Source organism: Naegleria lovaniensis, assembly GCF_003324165.1.
Source record: "Naegleria lovaniensis strain ATCC 30569 chromosome Unknown tig030, whole genome shotgun sequence".
NCBI lineage: Eukaryota > Heterolobosea > Eutetramitea > Acrasida > Naegleriidae > Naegleria > Naegleria lovaniensis.
The window spans coordinates 133,159-156,243 of NW_025407852.1; the positions used below are offsets into that span (position 1 = coordinate 133,159).

Below are 23,085 nucleotides of genomic sequence, written 5' to 3' on the forward strand. Positions count from 1 at the left end.
ACAAGATTGTAGCAAATTTTCAATAATTGATTGAGAGAATTCTCCTAATGTAAATTCTAATTTATTAAGCAGTTTTTTATTTATTTTCGTGTGCAGGTTTCACTGGCTTATCGTTGGGCTTAAACTTTACCACAAAATCGTCCGTGGGTAAGTGATAGTGGAAGAGACCACGAATAAAGATCACAGAATCAATGTGGTCTGTCCAGCTCAGTACATATCGAATATAACGTGTCCAGAATGCCAAATCCTCGGCTGTGACTTCCACTTCTCCCTTAATGGTGTCATCCACGTCCAGATTTGTAAATTCAACACCTCCACAATAAAAGTTTCTCCACACAATTTCTGCAATGAGAGCGTCTTGGTCAGAGGACGAGACAATCATATTGTTCAGAGTTTTTGGCTCCCATGAGGTTGGAACACTGTCATTCATGTTACTTGTATTGGACAAGTCTAAAATTTTATCCAACTGAATAATGATACCATAGTGAATTTGTTGAAGTCGCTTCAAATTTTTGGACAGAGTGTATGCATTGACCTTATAATTGTCATTGATATAATGCTCCACATAATTCCAAAAGCGATCGCAAAGTTTCTTTGACATCAAATCACCATCACTTCCCTCAAAACGTAACCTTCTGAAGAGCACCCACAAATGAATTGTCCATACATAAAAATCAGCACCAGTCCAAGATACTCCAGCCAAGTTTGTTTTTTCATAGGCACCACTCTTTCTGATGGCATTGACATGATTAATCAACATATTCCACACAAAATCACAGGCTCTATTTATGATTGATTCTTGACCAAAGAACCCGAAAAGTCGTAACGCCAAAGGTCTACTCGTACTTGCATTCTCTTGTTGAGCGACCTTACTAGGCAACACCCAACTCACATTGTGTTTCTGTGGAACTTTTCCTTGCTTGACATCTTCTTCTAATTGTTTTTGAAGTCGGAGAGGTTCATACCGATCCACAAGAAAGCGAATTTCATTCGTGTAGGCTCTCAAAAAAGGTCTAACCAATGGATTATACTGCTCCAATACATCGGCTTCTTGTCTTGTCTCTGCATATTGAAGATAGTATTGTCTTTGACTTTCTAATTCCTTGTAAATGATATTTAACGAAGATGAGGTGTTGATGTTGTTATTCGTGTTTGTGGTACTACTAGTGCCAGAAGTGGTATTTTGATTTGCTCCGTTATTAGAAATAGTCGTATGAAGAGAACGTAGAATTAAAGTACTATCTCCAGGCCTTGTTCCGAACTGAAAGAATACTGTATTGATTGGAACATGATGATTGAAGCTGGACGAGGCTTTGGAGATTGAAAGACTCTTGGTAAACATTTTTTAAAATAAAATAATTTAAGAGATGATGAACAAATCCATATCCGATGCAACATCTCCTCACACCCAGAATGATCATGTAATATCAAGAGGATGATCCAATAATTGTTCTTCTTTTCTGAAAGGATTTTAAAAGCGCAAGTCTTCTTCATTCTAAAAAAAACGTTCAAAAAAAAATGTCTGCAGGCGACAATGAATATGATGACCTTCTCAATAATTTATCCAATCCCATGAATTTTATGCAGGGAGGAAACTTCGGAATGGGTCTTCCAACCTCTTCTTCTGCAAGTACACCCATGCCTTTTACTCCAACTCCACAAACACCAATGGTTTCAACTCCAATGATTCATACTCCTGTACATACACCTCTGCATACACCTCTTCCTACCAGTTCGTTTGTTCCTCCTTTTACGATGGGAATGAATCCTCCACCAACAACACCTTATACTGCTAATTTACCTACAGTGGCTTCTACACCATTGCCTTCTGGCGTTGTTGTTCCAACAACAACTCCCACAACAGCTAACGAGTATGAACATGGAATTGTTCCAATCATACAGTAAGTTTTAGATGATTATTTTGAAAGAGTGTATCTAGCGCGATGAATTACTTCTTTGTGATCATTCAACCCTGTTACTTTTTGTTCGGATTAATATATTGATGACAATGATGAAATATCGCGCCAATTCCAATTCACAAACAATTATGATAATGATATCACAAAAAACTATCTCACATCCTTTCGTGAAACAGAAATGTTGTGTCAACTGTAAATCTTGGTTGTGAATTGAAATTAAAGCAAATCGCTCTTCACGCAAGAAATGCAGAATACAACCCAAAGCGTTTTGCTGCAGTTATTATGCGTATCAGAGATCCAAAGACTACTGCTCTCATTTTCGCGAGCGGTAAGATGGTCGTTACTGTAAGTAATTGGGAATTGAGTCATGATCTTGACACTTTGTTATTTTTGATTGTGGCAACAAATTGATTTTTTGGCAATGCAACCATGTGAAAATTTGATCTTCATATATTTGCCATTGATCAACTTTCAATCATTGATGGACAGGGTGCAAAATCAGAGGATGAGTCCAGATTAGCAGCCAGAAAGTACGCTCGTATTATTCAAAAGTTAGGCTTCAACGCAAAATTCACAGAATTCAAAATTCAAAACATTGTTGGAAGTTGTGATGTTGGTTTTCCAATTCGCCTTGAGGGTCTGAATTGTCAACACCACAACTATGCCAGCTACGAACCAGAAATTTTCCCTGGCCTCATTTACAGAATGGTTGATCCAAAGGTTGTTCTTTTAATTTTCGTGTCTGGTAAAATTGTACTTACAGGAGCCAAGCACAGAGAAATCATTTATCAAGCATTTAACAATATTTATCCTGTATTGAAGGACTTTAAGAAGGATGACAATATTCAGCCAAAGGCCACCTCCGACGAGCAATAAACCTTGAGATTGCACGTGTGTGCGAGCCAATTTCATTAAGCGTTTATTGTTGCTGTTGATTTGGGGTGAACATTTCCATTCCTCCATGATTTGCCTCTTCGTCATCACTGAACACATCATCCACTCCCTCAAAGGACGAGAACTGAAATTGTTGTCGATCCATTCTCTCAAATTGCAAATCATATTTCGCCACCATTTGCTGATGAAGTTTTTCCTTTCTCTTTCTCACAATAATACACACAATAATTATGGCAATCAGTAATGATAGTCCCGTGAGAGACAATACCAACAAGACAATTTCTACCGTATACAAGGTCTGTTGTAGACTTGAACTAATTGGAATTTGCAAACTTGGGAAGAGTTGAATGTTTTTTTTTGGAAGTCTCAAGACATGAATTCGAAATGAAAATTCCTTACTTGGAACATGATGAAGTTTGGAGAAATTCATAAAGACAGAAGTGTTGGTTTCGAGAGTAAGTGTGAAGGGTGAGATTTTGGAACTTGTTAAAATACTGGTCAAAATTCCATCACTCGAAAGAGATTCAATGCGAATGTCAGCTGCCACTGCATCGATGGGAAAATTCACCATGACCAAGACCGAATTAATGAACATCTTATTCTCGGAGTCTCTCCGTCTTGCAACGGTGGCGAAAACATCAAACTAGGTTCTGGCAGAATTCCAATAATGAAATCTTTTCAAATGTGAACTTGGAACAATTTCACACACTCGAGAATTTTGTACTTACACTTTTCTTCCACTTGAGGAGATATAATTCCCGAATTTAAATCCATGGCAACCACTTTCAAGGTATTCAAACCATAATTGGAGAGAGTGACATTCACTATACTTTGATTCGAAAATATCACTCCTTTCTTCATGGAATTGCTTAATAAGGAAATGCTTTCGTCCAAGGTATATAAAATTCCACACGGAGCAGAATCTAATGCTGAGCATGAAATGGAAAGGTTCATGGGTCCTACATTTGTTTTCGACGACTGAGAAAGGACAGGTCTTGCAATTGAATAGACTTGATAAAAGTATGAGAGAACGCTTGTTGTAGGAAATGCTGACGACAGGTTGTCCAATTCGTCTTCTTCACACAATGCACCAATATTCATGGATTCATTGAGACGTAATAGAAAAGGTGATGAAACTCGTTGAAACGATTGAGATTGAGTGGTTAAATGTTGGGAATTACTCCTGGAGACATTGAGAGTTAATGTGAAATTGGAAGGACATGAAATGGAGAGAATTGTTCCTTGAAGGAATCCATCAGGAGAATTTGGTGGAATGAAAATTGGTTGAGGAAGAGGTTTTTTAAAGACATCTTTGAGAATTCAAAAATTTTGAATGTCGTGTCAAAAAAATTAAGAACGGGCGTGACAAATACTTACAAATTCCGTGGAATAATTCACTTTGAGAACATGCACTTCCATTTACAAACGCTTGAATTGTATGATTTTTTCCATCATTCCACAACTGTATGGAATTCGAAAATTGCCAATTTTGGAAGTCCTGTTGATCCAACTTGACATGCAAGGACAAATTATTCATTCCACTCCAATGCATTCTTGAAAAATTTACGTTCAAAACCTCCTCCCAATACACTCCAGGTGCAATGGAAGGCACTGGATACGAACACTGTGGCATGACGATATACTTCTCTGAAACTATTGAACTTTCCAAAACGATCAATGGTTCCCGTCCATATTCTTGATCACTAAACAACAAGTTTAAAGAAGCGTCGAAATAGCTCCATTTCGTTTTAGCTCGTACTATATATGTCGTGCCACTTGTCAGCATGATGGGTGTGGAAGGATCATATTTTAAAAATTGAGGATTGACTTGAGAGGTTGAAAAGGTGTACCAAATTTCTTGTGAAATACTTCATGTACGAGAATGATGCAAAATATTAGAATAAGAATCATAAGATTCATCACATACCTTTGATCTGGTGGAATTACCTCCGGATTAGACATTGACAGGGAAAGAGGACCTTGGTAGGATTGAGAGTCATGACCTTTCGGATCAAATCTTGGAGGTTGTGGAGATCTAAAGAACCAAAATGAAATTTCGAGGCATTTAGAATTGAGTGCTTACCTTAGATGGATATGATATCGGACTTGTAGCATTTCACTGGTGTGATTGAAAGGGTCTGAACAGGAACATGAAAATGAAATATTGGACATGACAAATCCCAAGTTAATGAAGGAAGTGGTATTTTGAGTATAGTTAGTGATATTTAATCCTTCTTCTTCGGTTTGAATGATGATAAATGTATTGGGATCTTGGCATGTGATGTTTATTTGTATGGGGGTGTTGAATATGGATGATGGAGGTGGTGAAACTATGGGAGGAGAAAGGGCAAATACAGAACTGAGTGAAGAAAGAAACAAGATCGTTAGTACTATCACAATAAGCGACGATTTCTCGACGAAGAATTGGCAACAACAATTGAGACACAGCATTTGTTTTTTTACTTTGATCTAAAAATGGGAATTTCTTGTTTTGCAAATACTGATGGTCTTCACTCATTCCAAAGTAGTTTATTGCTGAATAATGGTGAGGAATTTCTTTTTAATTTCTGCCTTGTCAATACTGGGCTTCTTTTCTTGATTCATATTGTTGCTATTCGCTGAAGCTTCTTGATTCTGAATGGAAGGATGACTCTGAGAGGTGTGAGCGGTACCTGTTTCTGATCTCGTTTCAGGATCTGCAGATCCTCTGTCAAGTTGTTGTAGTTTTTTCTCTTCCCATTCTTTGTCTCTAATTTTCCATCGCTCCTTAAAGTAGAGAACTTTTTCGTATTCTCTGTTAAAGAAGTTGCGAATTTGTTTTTCTTCATCGGGTAATGGCCGAATGAGATTCTTTGGTACCTCAACGACTGAGAGTGAGGCGTTCTGAGTACCAATGGCAATAAATTGATACGACGTTTTACCAGATCCCACCCGAAACTTCATTTCTGTTAAGGGTACGTTTTGTTGAGAGATTGAAAAGTGAGAAATCATGCTACAATCATGTGACTTGTCAAGAAAATCCCAAACTTCGATAAATCCGTCAGTTCTTCCGAGAAGAATGACACCTGGTCTTGTAGGGCTCCAACTTCCGCATGAATATGATGTGTTAAATTTGAATCCACTGGACCAAATAGGATCTGGACATCCAATTTTCCATATTTTACAAGTTGCTTTTCCAATGGTAAGCAGAATGTCATCAAAGAATGGACTTCGAGAAATGGTATGTGCAATTCCTTGATGGCCATTCGTTTTCCCATAAATTCCTGTTGCAATATTTACAGTGTTGAATGTTGTGTCGGTGTTGTTGCTTTCCTCTGAGTTTGAATCGACCGGAGACCAATCTGCTACTATAAATTCTCCTTCGTTGGTCGTGCAGCAAAGGGAATGAGGATTTTTTGTGCTCACAGAAAGAGCAAATGTCGGTAATTCTGAAGTGAGGTCAAGTTGCATTATGGGCATCACTGCGTATGGAATCCATGCATCTTTGAATCTATCATTCTTTTTCAAAGTAAGTCTTCTCTTATCCTTTCTCATATCCCACAGAATAAACTTTGAATCCATACCAAGAGTAAGAAATTGGAAGCACTCATCTGCACCTGCTGACACCATGCTTCCATTACTTTTAACAATTTTTCCTTTTGGTAGCCATTGAATGCCAGTCACACAATTCGCATGACTCATCTCTGGTAGAGAAAGCTGTGACCAGTCTAAAGTTGGTATTTGAGGTTTCGAAATTTCATCTCCTTTCATATCTATTTCAATTTTTTCAAACTCTTTCTCTCCATGTTCAATATCCCATAGTATTACCTGTCCATTGATCATGCCACCCACAAGAATGTTTGGATTTGATGGATTGAATTGAAGGCAATTTACGTCCATAGGAGCGTTGAGAATGTAACTAGGATAGGTTGGATCTTGAAATGACCAAATGTATACATTAGAAATTGATGGCTTTCCTCCTTCAAGAACTCTTGTACTAAAATCTCTGATATCAATAGTGCTGATGGCTAACACTGCCTTGTTATTTGGCTGCCAATCAAGCGATGATATCTTTCTAATTTTTGAAACTGCATGAGGAAATGACTGTATTTCAATAAATTGAGACTCTGATTTGGTTCCTATGAAGGAGTCGTCTCCAATTTTCAACTCTGCAAAATCATCCTTAAATATGTCGAGTGTCGTATTTTGATCTAGTGCTTCAAAGAGCAAAGGTGATATATTTTTCAGGAATTGGATAACAGCTGTCGAATCATCTTTCATTGATGTATCGTGGTTGGATATCGACTCTGCAATATTCACTTGAGAGAAGTGATTGACTTTTCTGAACCAATCCGTTTGAATTGCTTTTTCCACAAGAGATTCGCCACATTGAATTCCATAATCACGTTCTAATCGTTGATCCGAAGGTTGATATCTTGGATCTTTGACCGGTGGAAAAAACCTATACGCATCATTTGTATCATCCTCAATATTTTGTATTTCTCTTCCAAAGTGTTTGAATTTTCGGGTGAATCTCATCTTTGTTAAGGGACGAATTTGCTGCACCTTCTCTGCCAAAATCTCAGCAACAGTGTCTCGTTCCTTCTTTGCAGCAGCTCCGTTCGAATGCACCGAAGAAACCGTTGCCGGACGAGACTCCTCTTGCTTTGTATCATTCCAATCCAAATTTTCATCCACTACTTGCTCGCTCTCCATGTCGTCATCGAGAGGTTGACCTGATACGATTGTAGTCATTTTTTTTCATGTTGGGCGGGAATGTATGTCTTCCAATATCAAGCTGCATTAAAAACAATGCGATGCTCGTACATAGTAATGGACCATGAGCATTCACTCTCATTGAACATGGAAGTAGCAAAGAGAGTGATTGGAAACCAACTCGACAAGTCGATCAACCTGTCCTTCCCATTTCAGAAACAGATCCAAAAAAAATAGCCGTTACAATAACAGGCTTTCTCGTGTTGAAATTTTGGCGACGGACACAATTTTGAGATAGCGAGTGCAAAGTTTTCATCACATACACAAGAAATCATTATTACAAATATCCATTGGAATAGACCAATATTTCATCACGACGAGCGTGAAAACATTTTTTTTCATCATCACACCAATCATAATTTATTACCCCTTTATCATCACTCATGAGATCCCTGATAAGTTACATACGTCTTTTACAGAGTGTAAATTACGGAGAGAAATGGCGTCAATTCAACGATTGGTTGCCATGGAATCGATTACCTCCAGCACCTAGAGTCATTCATCTCAATGATGAAGAAACAAATCAAAGAAAGGAAAACAAATTTTGCGATAATTCAGGTATGTTCATGTTCTGAATCAGTTGTTTTAATTATATTCGCACGACGCGGAATGATGGCTAACATTTATGATCCGATTGAATATTAAATTTTCTAATGTGAATATGTTTGGAACATTCTAACACACAGTTTCGACTGCCAAATATAATCTTGTTACATTTGTTCCAAAAAACCTTTTGGAACAGTTCAAAAGAGTGGCCAACATTTACTTTTTACTGATTGCCTTGCTGCAATTAGCTACACCTTTTTCTCCAACGTATGTGTTACTTGTTTTGATGAATAATTTACATGACGAATATACCTATTATCATCAACAATGATACCTAAACCGATGATGAACTCTATTGTCCAAATAATGTAAATTCTCTAATCATTTGTTATTGGTATATTTTGATTATCAAAATCATAAAACAGTGGAAGATATAGTACAGCCATTCCGCTTGTAATTGTTATTATCATTCAAATGATAAAAGACGGCTATGAAGATATCAAGCGTCACCTTTCCGACAATGAAGTTAACAACAGAAATATCTCAATTTTGAGAAATGGACAAGTGATGGAAGTTGCATGGAAACAAGTACGAGTTGGAGACATTGTAAAAGTGAATCAAGATGAATCATTTCCTGCGGATTTAATTGGCATATCGAGCAGTGAACATCAGGGAATTTGTTACATAGAAACGTCACAACTTGATGGTGAAACTAACTTAAAAATTAAGAGATGTGTTCATCCAACATCCGCGCTCACCGATCCTAACGCACTTCTTAAACTTCGTGGAGTGGTAAATTGCGAGCAACCTAACAACAAGCTTTACAACTTCACTGGAAACATTAAGATAGATCCTGATCCAAAACCTATTGCCTTAGATGTGGAAAATATTCTACTACGAGGAGCCATTTTGAAAAATACCAAGCATATTTATGGATTGGTTGTATTTACAGGAAAGCACTCAAAGTTAATGATGAATTCTAGAAATCCACCTTCTAAACGATCCAAGGTTGAAAAGATTACCAACAGAATGATTTTACTCTTGTTCGTGGCTCAATTATTGCTGGCTCTCTTTTCTGCTGTTGCGCTTTCAATTTGGCAAACCAAACAAAACCCAAGTAACCAACATTGGTACTTTAGAGATTTAACCTCAGCTGCTTCACAATTCTTCGGAGCTTTACTTACATTTTTCATTCTCTATAACAATTGTATTCCTATCTCTCTTTATGTGACATTGGAAACAGTGAAGGTTTTGCAGGCTCGATTGTTCCTTGATAACGACATTAAAATGTGCTACTATGACAAGCAAAATGACATGCACATTCCTGCCCTAGCAAAGACGTCAAGCTTGAATGAGGAATTGGGTCAAGTGGAATATATATTTTCTGACAAAACGGGTACTCTGACTCAGAACGTTATGGAGTTTTTAAAATTCTCTGTGTCAGGTGTTGAGTATGGAAGAGGATCAACAGAAATTGGAAGAGCAGCCGCAAAGAGAAGAGGGGAGCATGTAGAAGAGGACCTACCAGTTCCATCAGAGGACGGCTTTCAATTTGTTGACGAGAGAATTATGAACAACAATTGGAGAAAGGAGCAGAATGCTACCAACATCCAAGAATTATTAACACTGCTTGCTGTTTGTCACACTGTCATCCCTGAAGTTGACAAATCAAAACCAAACTCAATTGAGTATCAGGCTTCATCTCCTGACGAAGCTGCTCTCGTAAAAGCTGCTATGCATCTAGGCTTTGTATTTAAGGAAAGAACACCAAAACAAGCATCTATTGAGGTTTCAGGAGTTCGTCAAACATTTGACGTGCTCAATATTTTGGAATTTAACTCTACAAGAAAGAGAATGTCAGTCATTGTTCGTACACCTGACAATAAGATTGTTCTCTACACCAAAGGTGCCGATAATGTCATTTATGAAAGATTGAAGCCCAGACAACCTTTCCTCGAGGAAACAAGAAAAATACTTGAAAAACATGCTGCTGAAGGTTTGAGAACATTGGTGTGTGCCAAAGCGGAGCTTGACCCTGTTGAATATGAACGATGGAATACTGAGGTTTTCGAACCAGCAGAGCTTGATCTAAAAGACAAAAAGCAAAAACTGGCAGATGCTGCTGAAGTTATTGAAAAGAATTTGGAAGTGGTCGGTACTACAGCAATTGAGGACAAGTTGCAAGATGAAGTTCCAGACACTATCGCAACATTGGCCAAGGCCAACATCAAGATTTGGGTCCTCACTGGTGATAAACAAGAAACAGCCATCAACATTGGTTACGCATGCGCTCTCTTGGACAATAACATGAGTATTATGATTATTAACGCTGAGAATAGATCTTCACTAAAAACCCAAATCAGAATGAAACTAAAGAATGCCATGGAAGGAAAAGAGGGGTCCATTCTTGGGCTGGTTGTGGATGGATCTGCTTTGGATATCATTCTAGAAAGAAAAAAGAAAAAGAAGCAAAAGAAAAAAAAGCATAGCCAAAATGAAAAGAAAGAAATTAAGATTTTGGACGATCTTGAAAATCATGATGATGAATCTGATGATGGCCAAACTAATCATGCAGCTGAAAAGGATATTTCTCATCTACAAGATGATGCAGACGATCCAAATGAAGAACCATTGAGATATACATTTTTGAGATTGTGCATGATGTGCAAGTCTGTGATTTGCTGCAGAGTGTCACCTCTCCAAAAATCCTTAATTGTGAAACTTGTTAAAGACAATTTACCAGGAGCTGTTACTCTTGCAATTGGAGATGGTGCAAACGATGGTAAGTATTTTACAATGAATTCTAAACCATATTTTTTGTGAATCACCAACACATCATAGTTTCCATGATTCAAGCTGCACATATTGGTGTGGGTATTAGCGGAAAGGAGGGCTTACAAGCTGCAAGAGCTGCTGACTATGCCATTGCTCAATTCAAATATTTGAAGAGACTCTTGTTGATTCACGGTCGATTGAATTACAGAAGAATTGGAAAAACTATTGTCTACTCTTTCTATAAGAACTTGACACTTCAGTTGACACAATTCTACTTTATCTTTTACAATGCATTTACAGGAACTTCTCTCTATGAAAACTTCTCTCTCTCCACTTTCAACTTGATTTTCACATCTCTACCAATCATTTTCTTTGCAATGTTTGACCGTGATGTGAATGATGATCACGCTATTAGCTTCCCTGAATTGTATACTTATGGCCAAAAAGATTACTATGTAAGTTGAATGGTTTGTTGATGTTATTTGCTCATCATATTATGCAATTATTTTTGGTAATAGTTTAATATTCCTAGATTACTTATGTGGATTTTGAATGCGATCTGGCACTCAATTTGTTGCTTCTTCATTCCAATGGGAGCTTTTGCTTTCATGACCGGAGCAACTCATGATGGCCGAATGGCCTCTCTTGAGGAAATTGGTATTTTAATTTACACTTGTATCATCTTGTTGGTCAACTCCAAACTAGCTTTAGAGACTTCGTAAGTGTTAAATGTTTTATTTTTTAAGTCATTTATTAACCACAAAATGTTCTTTCATGATATTCCCTCCATCAGTACTTGGAATGTGTTCAACAGCATTGTGTTGTGGGGAAGTGTTGCTGTTTGGTTTTTATGGACAATTGTTTACTCCTTCTTCTATTGGATTGTACCTCCAGCAAACTTTTTCCCATTCTCAACCCTCAAAAATCTTGGAGTGAAATATTATTTCAACTTTTACACAGCTGCAGGAAATCCTTTGTTTTGGGCTACTTTACTGTTAGTCATGGTTGTTGCTCTAGGAAGAGACGTTGCTTGGAAGAGCGCTGTGAGAATTCTTCCTTGGACAAAGCAACTCTATCACATCTTGCAACCATTCAGCAAAGTTGGACAAATGGCTCCTAGAGAGGAAGTGGAACATGAATTTGATTTCAGCAAGTTGCAACCACCACATAGAAAACCATACGACAAGTTCAATCGTATTGGTATTTATATTACTCCAGGAGCTCCTATTGAAGAAATTGAGAAGTATGAACCTCGTGCTCTTGAACGAAAGAAGACTCTCACAAGTACACAATTCGGTACAGGTTATGCCTTCTCTCAACGTGAAAATGAAAAGGATCTTATTGAGGAAATTTATTCACCAGCGAATAGAGTTGGCTTAATTGAGTTACACACGTTGGATGAACTTGATGTGAAACGGCCTGAATTGGTTGAGGAAGAGGTCACTGCAAGTCCTTCAAAACGTCAAATGAAGAAGGAAATGAAATCCAAATTGACATCTTCTGCATCATCAAGCTCTAAGAAAAAGAAGAATAAGGAAGAAGAAATTGAGGATTACCTTGACGATGAAATCATTACCTCGTACAAGGAAGATGAATAATACTTGCAGTAGTGTGTTTGTTGGGAATATCCAACACCGATGTAGCATTCAACACATAGACATTGATCTAGTATTATTAAAATCTAATGTTTTTAATTCTTCTCCATCAATCCAACAAAAAAGCATTCACCTCTTCCAACGCAACTGTGGAAATTGAAGGTGAAGAAATTTTAAAATAAAAAATGATTTCAAACGAACAGCCAAAAAAACGAGTGTCCCGATGGGACTCTAAAGTAAAAGTATCTGGTCAAACCACAGCATCATCATCATCGTCTGTGGATGATCAGGAAGAATTTACAAAGAAACATAAACTATACAATGAAGAAATAACAACGGAATCTGGTAGTAAACAAATCATCAACATACCCGAAGAACCACCCAAGAAAATGACAAAATCAGCATGGGAAGCCGATGACGATGAGGTCGAAGATGTAGACTCTTTTGTGAGGAAAAGTGGCTATGGTACTTCACCGGCCTATGCTAGCACCGACATGTCTTCGGATGAAGAGTTTTCGGGTGTGCCTTCTTCAACTACATCATCACGAAGACTTCCACCAAGCAACAAAAGAGGAGAACGTTGGGAAAATTCTTCATCAAGCCTTCCAATTTCGGCTCAAGCTTCATCATCAGCGGTAGATGCTACACCTGTCTATGGTACAAGCAAATGGGATCAAAATGCAATGAAGACGCCTGTTTATGGTGCAGCAAGCTCATCCACCATTGCAGCAACACCATTATTAACTCCAAGAAATTCCTCATTCAGAGGATCAGCTGCTGTAGTTTCTACACCACTCGGAAATATGACACCCCAAGAATATTCACAACTCAAAATTGAACAAGAGATTGATGCAAGGAACAAACCTTTAAGTGACGAGGAATTGGATGCCATGCTTCCTTCGGAGGGATTTGAAATTTTAAAACCACCTTCAGATTATGTACCAAAGCGAAGAAATCGAACAACCTCCTTTACAGCAGGGGGCACTGAAATGGTCACACCTTTGAGTGGATCAGCCACTCCCTACTATAGCATTCCTGACGAAATTACTGCTTCTACTTATGGATTACCAATAGGGACACTTGGGGCAGACATGCCAGAAATGAAAGCTGATGATTATCAATATTTTGCAAAATTACTGGAAGAGAAAGACGAAAACGAAATGAGTGACGAAGAAAAAATTGAACGAAAAATTCTCAGACTATTGCTTAAAATCAAAAACGGAACGCCTCAAATGAGAAAGCAAGCCATGAAATTTATAACCGAACATGCTCGAGAGCTTGGCGCCGGTCCTTTGTTTGACCAAATTTTACCTCTCATGATGTCAACAACTTTGGAAGAGCAAGAGCGACATTTACTCGTTAAATTAATTGACAGAATTTTGTACAAATTAGATGACTTGGTGCGACCTTATGTCCACAAAATTTTACTAGTCACACAGCCCATGTTAATCGACGAAGACTATTTTACAAGAATTGAAGGACGAGAAATTATTGCGAATTTGGCAAAGGCAGCTGGTTTGGCTGCAATGATTGCTGCCATGAGACCAGATATTGACCATGCTGAAGAATACGTTAGAAACACAACAAGTAGGGCTTTTGCCGTAGTAGCAAGCGCTCTTGGTGTGCAAAATCTCTTACCCTTTTTGAAGGCTGTTTGTAGATACAAAAAGACATGGGAAGCTAGACATACAGGAATTAGAATTGTTCAACAAATTGCCGTTTTATTGGGATGTGGAGTTCTACCCTATTTGACAGATCTTGTTGAAATTATTAAGGACGGTTTTAATGACAGCGAGTTTAAGGTGAGGACAATTACAGGGTTAGCAGTTGCTGCCTTGGCACAATCATCTGCTCCTTTTGGTATTGAATCGTTCGATTGCGTTTTGAAGCCTCTCTGGAAAGGTCTAAGTACAAGCAAGGGAAAAATGTTGGCTGCCTACATCAAAGCAGTTGGATACATTATTCCATTAATGGACCCTGTACAAGCTAAGAAATATACCAATGCAGTTATTGAACACATAGTACGACAGTATGACACGCAAGAAGAGGAAATGAAAAGAATTGTCCTTAAAGCTATTGCTCAATGTGTGGCTACGGAAGGAATCGACGCTGCATTTGTGAAACAAAATATCATACCTAAATTTTTCTCAAGCTTTTGGGATAGAAGCATGGTGAATGATCGAAGAAATTACAACCAACTCGTAGAGACTACGGTAGCATTGGCACATAACGTTGGGTGCGCTCTTGTTGTCGGCGAGTTAATCACCCATCTTAAGGACGAAAACGAACCATTCCGACATATGACTCTTGAAACTATTATGAAAATCACAGAAGCGCTAGGCACAACAGATATTGGTGAACGATTGGAATTAGAACTTTTAGAAGAATGTCTCTTGTTCTGTATAGTGCAAGATCAAAGCAACCCAGCAACAGATAAGAAGAATTATTATTTGATCATTAATGCTGTTTCTTCGATTCTTAAAGCATTTGGTATTAGAGCAAAGAAATATCTTCCAAAGCTAACAGGTACTATATTGCATCGATTGACCAACAAATCTGAGAAGGTTCGGCAACAATCGGCAGATCTACTCACAGAAATTATTCCAATTGTGAAGCAGTGTAACGAAGAAACACGTCTCACTCACTTTAAGATGATTCTTTATGAATTCTTGCGAGATGAGGAGTATCCTGAAGTTTTAGGTTCTGTTTTGGCATCCATGAATGCTCTCATTCAAGCATTAGGAGAGGGAGATGAGACAAAGCCTTCACTAGATGAAATCTTGACACGGTGCACTCCAATTCTAAAGAACAGAAATGAAAAGGTTGAAGAAAGCCTCATTAATTTAATTGGTACCATTGCACAAATTGCAGCTAATAGAATTTCAAGCAAGGAGTGGCTAAGAATTTGTTTCGATTTACTAGAAGTGCTAAGAGCTCACAAGAAATCAATTAGAAGAGCAGCAATCAAGACATTTGGTTATATTGCGAAGGAAATTGGACCTTCTGACGTGCTTGTCACACTTTTAAACAATTTAAAGGTACAGGAACGACAGAACAGAGTATGCACTACAATCGCAATTGCCATTGTGGCAGAAATATGTGGTCCATTCACCGTTCTTCCAGCTCTCATGAACGAATATAGAGTGCCAGAACTCAATGTTAGAACTGGTGTCCTCAAATCTCTTGCCTTCCTATTCGAATACATTGGAGACCTTTCTACTGATTATATTTATGCCGTCACTCCTTTGATTGAAGACGCCTTAATGGACCGAGATTTAGTGCACAGACAAACAGCATGCTCAGCTGTTAAACATATTGCTCTGGGAGTACATGGTCGTGGAAAAGAAGACATTCTGCTTCACCTTTTGAACTATGTATGGCCAAACATTTTCGAAACCTCTGCACACGTTATCAATGCAGTCATGGAAGCTATTGAAGCGCTTCGCGTCACTCTTGGGCCATGTGTTATTTTACAATATTTATTACAAGGTCTATTTAACCCTGCAAGGAAAGTCCGAAATGTTTTTTGGAAAATTTATAACAATGTTTACATTGGCCACCAAGATGCCATGGTTCCTTTTTATCCAAAAATTATGAACGACGATAAGAATCATTATGAACGAACGGAATTAGATTGGTTTATTTAAACACACACTTCTTGCTGGACAGTGTGTCAACACAACTTTGGAGGTAAGGCAAACGTTTTCGTAATGTGTTTGTGCTTGTTTGGTTGAATAAATATCTTGTGGTTTCATGGATGGCTGATTAAGGTCTCTTGTTAAGATGCTTACGGCAAAGATCACGCCCCGTCGCTTGTCAAAAGTTGTGACTCTTCATTGTGTTTTGAAATTTAGAAAAATAAACCCCAAAACAAGTCCTGAAGAAGACCACATCACTCAACCATTGCGTGTGTGAGAGTAGTAGTAGTTGCACAATCATTACTGCAGCAGACCATCTGCGCGCTGAGTTTTGTAGTATCAACAACAATAACAACATCAATCGTTCTTTTACCAACCATTTATCTACAACAACCACATTACGATAGAAGAATCAGCAGCAACACCACACGACCACACAAAATCATTTCTACAACTCCGAGTAAGTGTGATGATGATTGTTATCCATTTGGTTGTAACGTGTTTATTCCAATCATGATTTATTTGCGATCTTCGTACCACATCTGAATCCCGAAATATATCCATCGATGGGAACGTGATGAACCACATGCTGCAACATACAACTTTTTCAAATTTGGAATGCATCCAATCATCATCAGAGTCTGAAACATTGGAGTTATTAATTTCATTCGTTCGTTATTATTAGTAGTAACAACAAGTCCTTTCGTTTCAATTCACAAACACAATCTCCCAACAACAACAACAACATTCCCATCACGACAAGGACGACAAAGACCACGAGATAGAAAAAGTAATTAATTCAACATACATATGGGTCAAAACAATTCGTATCCTCTCTTTGAAAGTATTGCTCAATCTGAGAGTGATCAAAATGGTGTTCTCGATGTGGTTGTCTCTGCCTCCAATTCTGCCAACTCACTCCAAGATGATAATGTGAAAAATTTGAAACGTGAAAAACGAGAACGTTTACTGCAACACATTGGATTTGTGTTTTACATGTTACAAACTCAACCTCATTATTTATCCATGCTTGTGAAACATGCTTTGGACAAAATGAATGGTGAAGATGGATCGTATAATGACGGAGATGAATTGGAATATATCAAATTGACTTATATGATTTTTAATCATATGAAAAGCAATCGATTGAAATACATGTATTTAAGATCGATTATTCAATTATTGTACATGATTCGATTGAAAGGAAACAAATCATTGGATAACTTATTAAGTATTTTAACAGTGGAGGATCCTGTCACACAACGAAATAATTATTTGGATAAGGTTGTAGAAACGGTATTGTCACATTATCATGGTGTGGATTTATCGATTGTGAATTTAGATAAAATGAAACGAAGAAGTGCCACAGTGGTGTATTATGGAAAAGTTTCACAATATCATCAAGAACAACAAGAATTTGGTAATTATGGACAAGGACCAATTCGAGGAACGACCTTACCTAATTCACCACCATCTCAAAATTCTACCACACCACCAAATATATCTTCTTCAAGTTCTGAACCATTCACTTCACAACAAGAACTTGCAATAACGACCCATGCCTTGTTGATGCAACAACAAGAACAACAATCAACAGATGTGAACCACCCACCACAAGATTCATCATTAGATCCTCAATCCTTTCCCAATGACCATCAAGAACCAAAAGATTTCAATGACGAAGAAGAACACGATGAAATTTCACCTCCACCTTCTCGTCTCTCAGATTCCTCATCTTCCCTTCAACAAATTACCACAGCCATTGCCATTCAAACTCGTCCCTCAAGCCACACCGTCATTATGAACAACTCTTCTGGAAGGACTCGTTCTGGATCGACTTCTGTGGGCACACCTCCAACGTATTCAGGCGGTACCTCCACTGTAATGACACCATTATCTTCTTCTCCAACCATTCATGAATTAGGAAAACAAATGTTGGCCTCTTCTCCATCCCCTCGACCTTATTCCTATTTGGGATCTTCTCCGTATGCTTCCTCTCCAATGAATGATGATCGATTAGAATTGAGAGTTCACACCACCATGATGTCTTCACCAGTGGGCTCTCATGGATTTTCTAGAACCAATTCCATGGATAATAACCACATGGTCAATCATTTGAATCGATTAAGCAGTTCCTCTGCTGATGACATTCACCAACCCATTCACACGAATAGTTTCCTGTATGATTCTGCAGCAGGATCCTCTGCATCTACTTCCTCTTCGTTGAGTTTCATGTCCAATTCTGCTACAAGTCTTGATGGTTCCTCTCCAACCATTGTTACCACCAAGAATTATAAGAATGGTGTTGGAGGAGGTGTTGGAGGATTATTATTTTCTTCTTCTGCGACTGCCGCTACACCTACCAATCAAACTCCTTCGCCGTCACCCTTGACACCAACGACTTCCACAACTCTGAATAATACCAATTCGAATAGTGCTTCAAGTTTTGATGAAGGACGTGATTATCCTGCCACTCCTGAATCTTCACTCATGCCTTCATTGGGAATTTCGACTGGTTTGAAAAAGACCTTTTCGGAATCGATTAACAAAATGAAACAAAAAGCCAAAATGCAACAAGATCTTAAAAATTTTGAAGAAATGTGTCAAGCAAGTGCCAATTCCACGGGTGGTCTTGTCATTGTCAATTCTCCAACAAATGGCAAGAAAACTCAACCAAATTTAGATCTTCCAATGCGAAGTAGGGAATATACACTCGAAAAAAAGATTCACATTTGGGAAGGAATTCTCGATCGAATACATGACAAGTTGGTGGTACATTTGAATGAGGCACCTTTTGAACATCAGTACAAGTTGGCATACATTCACTTCTTTTTAACACAAATTTTCGATTATGCCTCAAAAGGTAATGGAGGAGGTCAAAACAATTCAAGCAAGATCAGCTCCATCGAACTTGCCAATGCCTATATTGTGAGCTCATATTTGAGAATTAACAAAATTCGAAAGAAATTACAACAAGTACTCATTAACAATAATGTGAGATCCAAAGAAAGTCATATTTGTCAATTTTTGGATATCATGTCAGGTCACGACTCGTGCCTACAAACCAAAGAGTATAAGGGAGTTGCTGAAAAAGCAAGTCAAATTAAGAAAACAATTTTGAATTGGATTTTACAAATCAACATTACCAAACAAAATAAGGGTCTTCAACAAACATTTTTGGAAAAACATTATGGAATACCCACAGACTCGGATGTTTCACACAAAGTAGATCCACCTCTCCGCATCAAAATTGGAGATTTTTTGAATTTGGCTAAAATCATGTTCTTCAATTCGAGTCCAGAGGATGAAATGAAGAAAGTATTGACCACCATTCGACAAAATTTGAAATACATCTTGTCAGCACCACCTCCTCCACAATCCAACAACAATGCAAGTGTTCATTCTTCCTCTCAATCTGGTTCTCAACAAGTTTCTTCATCAGACGCTTCAGATCATCATCACTCTACAATGATTCAGAGACATCATCAACATCAGCAGCAGATTCTCATAATGGTGATGATAATGCCACTTCGCCCAACAATATTTCATTTAGTATTTATTGTCCTGATCGAAGATATCTCCCAAATTCCATCCATCGATTGAAATATTTTGCGAAAAACTTGTCGAATGGCAAGAATTTTGTGATTGTGAATTCACCCCTCACCACGCCCACCAGCACCGAGACTGAACAGCAAATGCAAGAATTTGTACCATGCAGAAACACTCTATTTTCAGATATTTTGATTTTCACTACACATGAATAATGATGTGTCATGATGGTTATAAATTTCTTGTAGCAATGGTAAAATGCGTTTCTTGTCCTTTTTGATATTCTTTCACGTAGTAGCCGTGTTGAAGGTTCTTTCTGTTACACTGTTGCCCTTTCTATAATACTCTCTGAATTGAAACTCTATCAAAGAGAGAAGCATCCAAGTTCTCATTTCCATCATGGGGTGCAGAAAACGAGAAAAAAAACAACAAAAAGAAACTAAGGCTCACTCAGATCTCTCTGTTGTATTTCCTCTACTAGAAGTGTCCGTCAAGTAGTACTTGTAACAAAGAGAGAAAAACGTTATATAACCACTCTCGGAACTTTTGGGAATACCACATCAGAAAATGATGAATCATACAACCTCGCTACAAAAGAGAGCAAGAGATGAATTTGAGTGGAATCATTTGAGTGATGGGAATATGGAACCAATCATTGAAGAAGAGGAGCCATCTGATTTGCAAATCAAGGAAAATGAATTTGCCGTGAACGTCCAGTTTCCATTGTTTGCCTCGTCTTCAAACAAGAAACTGTCATGTTCCGAAACTCTCTCCAATCATCGGCATTTACTTTCCTTCTCTCCAAGTCAAGGACGTTATCAAACATCAGAGGAAGCCATCCCAGCAAAAACATTCATGTCGACAGCTCTTGACGTTCAAGATGCACAAGAAGCACAAGCAAGAGCTCAACACTCCTCCAGTCAACATCAAGGATCTGCAGTTGCATCCAACCAAACGAATTGTTTGTTTGCAATTAAGGAATTGAAAAGTTTGAGTCAAATAGTCGCCATGCAATGTGTGATTGGTGAGTTGGTGGTTTTATTTGAAGATTGGGAAGCAGTTAGCGAGAGAAAAGATCACAAACCTTCACTTCTTTTGTACCATATTCATGGTTTCTCTAATGTTCGCTCGATTAATGAGAGAACCTCCATAATTAACAAAATTGCTCTCCCTAAAATTTCTACGTTTCATAAAGCCAATGATACTTGTCATGAGCAAGGACATGAAATGATTGAAAAGGGAAGAGATCTTACAAAGGACGATATTATTTACTTTAACTTTCATTGTGACTATGGAAAGCGAGTGTACTTCTTTCATCTCAGAAACGGAAAAGTACTAGTTCGAGGAGCCAATCCGTTTAACGAACTTGGATTAATGGATCGAAACGATTTTGTTGAGCATTGGACTAGTTTGCATCTTTGTTACCATGGAGATTATATCACAAGCATCAAAACAAACACTCACAACTCTGTGTTTGGAACACAGAATGGAAAGTGGATACTATGCGGAAGGGATGCCTATTTGGTATATAATCGAGTTGTTAATGTGGACAGCGTCGCGTGGGATTCATTGACTGCTGATCCTCATGACCCTCCTTACATTCTGGACATTAGTATTGATGGTGAATGCATCCTAAAGATGGAGCAATTATTTGCAGGTACAATAATTCTCACAAAGAGCGGAAAGATTTACTCAACAATCAGAGATAGGCTTAATATTTTCACTGAATTGATCAACGATGCAACCTCTCCTACCTGCTTAATGGTTACGCAACTGTCACAAGACTCAGAGAAGGCTGGAGATGTTGTGAAATCGTCAATTACGAGAGAGTGTTTCAAGATTGATTTACCTTTTACCGTGTCTGACGTTATTGCAGTGGACAACGCCTTGTTGCTGAAACGAAAGGAGGATTCCCAACTATTCTTGTTGAAACGATCTCAATTAATTGATTTGGAAATTGCGAACGTGAAGAAGATCATTTGCTCCACTGATGAATTTTTCATCATTTCCAAGAATAACTGTTTATATTCCCTTTACAGCGCTGCAACGTTCCCAACCTTGAAACCCATTGAGCTTCCTCGTGAATTGAAGCATCAAGCACCTGGTAACAAGCGAGCGAAACAAATCAAGCTCTCAAATACAACAGCACCATCCAATCAAAGACAAAAGAAGAATGAGATTCCAGAAGAAGTTGAACCTTCACATAACCTTTGGGAAAATTGTGCCACTCTTGACATTAGAACTGTGATTAACATGACCCCCAATTTCTCCATTATTGTCATTGAGGAAGGTCACAATGAATTGGAGACTCATTTTGTGAACTCCCTTACTGGAAGAACTTCTTCACTCTTGTACGACATTGAATTTAGTTTCTCTCATTCTTCAACCCATCAATGAAGTCTGTTTATCCATGACAACAACGATGAAATAAACTTTGATTCTTGCTTGCGTAGCAGTAAAGAAAAAAATCAAAACTTCATCGCTGTGATTTCCGAACGATGAGAATGTGGGGTAAACTTCATCAATTTGCAAACGAGTTAATAGCTCCGATTGAAGAGGAAGAAGAGGAAGAGGAAAATGATCATCATCATCATCAACAACAACAACCAGTACTAGCTGTTTCTCATAAACCCCACACGACAGGATCCAACTCAACAAACACACCACAACCCAAAGAGGATTCCTTCTTTGCTCAGCCATTTCTTTCCAGCCATCCGCAACAACAACAACAACATTATCAACCCCATGGCACCAATTATCAACAATCACCACAATTACCTTCAAAAGTGTTTCCGAATCAGCCCACGATGATGAATAACACTCCATACAAGCCAACTGCTACAACAACTGCCTCTTCTTCTGTACATTCATACACCACCAATACAACTACCACTTCAAGCAGATTATCTCCAGTATCATCGGTTTCTTCATCCTCACTTCCATCTTCTTTCTTTCAAACACCAAATTATCATCAGCAACATTATTCCATTGGATCAAGTACTGATTTGAAAAGAGTTTCATCCTCTTCAAGTTTGGATAGTGGCAGATCCATCACTCCGACACTCATTACAATGAATCAGATACAACCCCAACAACAGCAGGGAATGAGTGTCAAATCCAGCAGCAGTAGATCAACAACTCCGACGTTATTGACTCATCCAAGTGGTGCTCTAGTTACGAATCAGCTACCGGAAATGCCACCTGGCTTACTTGTGGATGGAATGACAAAACCATACAATGAAACAACAAGAACTGATAACAAGAAATATATTCATGTTAAATTATTTGTTGGAGATGAGGTATTGAATCATGAGAAATATGTAGAATATTTACAGAGTCATATACGTTTTTACAAGGAGAAATTGTAAATCAAGCAGATAGATACGAAAAAGAAAAACAAGAGTTGAAACATCT

The 23,085-nt window shown here is 38.1% G+C and overlaps 9 protein-coding genes across 9 annotated transcripts; 6 read left to right on the forward strand and 3 right to left on the reverse strand.

Annotated features, from left to right (window-relative positions):
• Positions 1–76: 76 nt before the first annotated feature.
• On the reverse strand, positions 77–1,342 carry C9374_007614 (uncharacterized protein; the record flags this gene model as incomplete). The annotated part of the gene is made up of 1 exon (XM_044697599.1): positions 77–1,342. One exon carries the CDS (start codon positions 1,340–1,342, stop codon positions 77–79), a length of 1,266 nt encoding a protein of 421 aa, XP_044546238.1.
• A 176-nt stretch (positions 1,343–1,518) lies between these two features.
• C9374_007615 (uncharacterized protein) lies at positions 1,519–2,795 on the forward strand (the record flags this gene model as incomplete). Its single annotated transcript, XM_044697600.1, has 3 exons — positions 1,519–1,901; positions 2,096–2,264; positions 2,409–2,795. The coding sequence occupies 3 exons, from the start codon at positions 1,519–1,521 to the stop codon at positions 2,793–2,795; spliced, it is 939 nt and encodes a 312-aa protein (XP_044546239.1).
• Positions 2,796–2,838: 43 nt separating this feature from the next.
• Positions 2,839–5,264, reverse strand: C9374_007616 (uncharacterized protein; the record flags this gene model as incomplete). Its single annotated transcript, XM_044697601.1, has 5 exons — positions 2,839–3,359; positions 3,542–4,123; positions 4,191–4,681; positions 4,741–4,848; positions 4,897–5,264. 5 exons carry the CDS (start codon positions 5,262–5,264, stop codon positions 2,839–2,841), a joined length of 2,070 nt encoding a protein of 689 aa, XP_044546240.1.
• A 78-nt stretch (positions 5,265–5,342) lies between these two features.
• On the reverse strand, positions 5,343–7,547 carry C9374_007617 (uncharacterized protein; the record flags this gene model as incomplete). The annotated part of the gene is made up of 1 exon (XM_044697602.1): positions 5,343–7,547. The coding sequence occupies one exon, from the start codon at positions 7,545–7,547 to the stop codon at positions 5,343–5,345; it is 2,205 nt and encodes a 734-aa protein (XP_044546241.1).
• Positions 7,548–7,951: 404 nt separating this feature from the next.
• Positions 7,952–12,487, forward strand: C9374_007618 (uncharacterized protein; the record flags this gene model as incomplete). Its single annotated transcript, XM_044697603.1, has 6 exons — positions 7,952–8,126; positions 8,255–8,381; positions 8,540–10,896; positions 10,956–11,344; positions 11,408–11,607; positions 11,683–12,487. The coding sequence occupies 6 exons, from the start codon at positions 7,952–7,954 to the stop codon at positions 12,485–12,487; spliced, it is 4,053 nt and encodes a 1,350-aa protein (XP_044546242.1).
• A 182-nt stretch (positions 12,488–12,669) lies between these two features.
• C9374_007619 (uncharacterized protein) lies at positions 12,670–16,131 on the forward strand (the record flags this gene model as incomplete). Its single annotated transcript, XM_044697604.1, has 1 exon — positions 12,670–16,131. One exon carries the CDS (start codon positions 12,670–12,672, stop codon positions 16,129–16,131), a length of 3,462 nt encoding a protein of 1,153 aa, XP_044546243.1.
• Positions 16,132–16,932: 801 nt separating this feature from the next.
• On the forward strand, positions 16,933–19,725 carry C9374_007620 (uncharacterized protein; the record flags this gene model as incomplete). The annotated part of the gene is made up of 1 exon (XM_044697606.1): positions 16,933–19,725. One exon carries the CDS (start codon positions 16,933–16,935, stop codon positions 19,723–19,725), a length of 2,793 nt encoding a protein of 930 aa, XP_044546244.1.
• Positions 19,726–20,238: 513 nt separating this feature from the next.
• On the forward strand, positions 20,239–22,068 carry C9374_007621 (uncharacterized protein; the record flags this gene model as incomplete). The annotated part of the gene is made up of 1 exon (XM_044697607.1): positions 20,239–22,068. One exon carries the CDS (start codon positions 20,239–20,241, stop codon positions 22,066–22,068), a length of 1,830 nt encoding a protein of 609 aa, XP_044546245.1.
• Positions 22,069–22,175: 107 nt separating this feature from the next.
• On the forward strand, positions 22,176–23,039 carry C9374_007622 (uncharacterized protein; the record flags this gene model as incomplete). The annotated part of the gene is made up of 1 exon (XM_044697608.1): positions 22,176–23,039. One exon carries the CDS (start codon positions 22,176–22,178, stop codon positions 23,037–23,039), a length of 864 nt encoding a protein of 287 aa, XP_044546246.1.
• Positions 23,040–23,085: the final 46 nt, after the last annotated feature.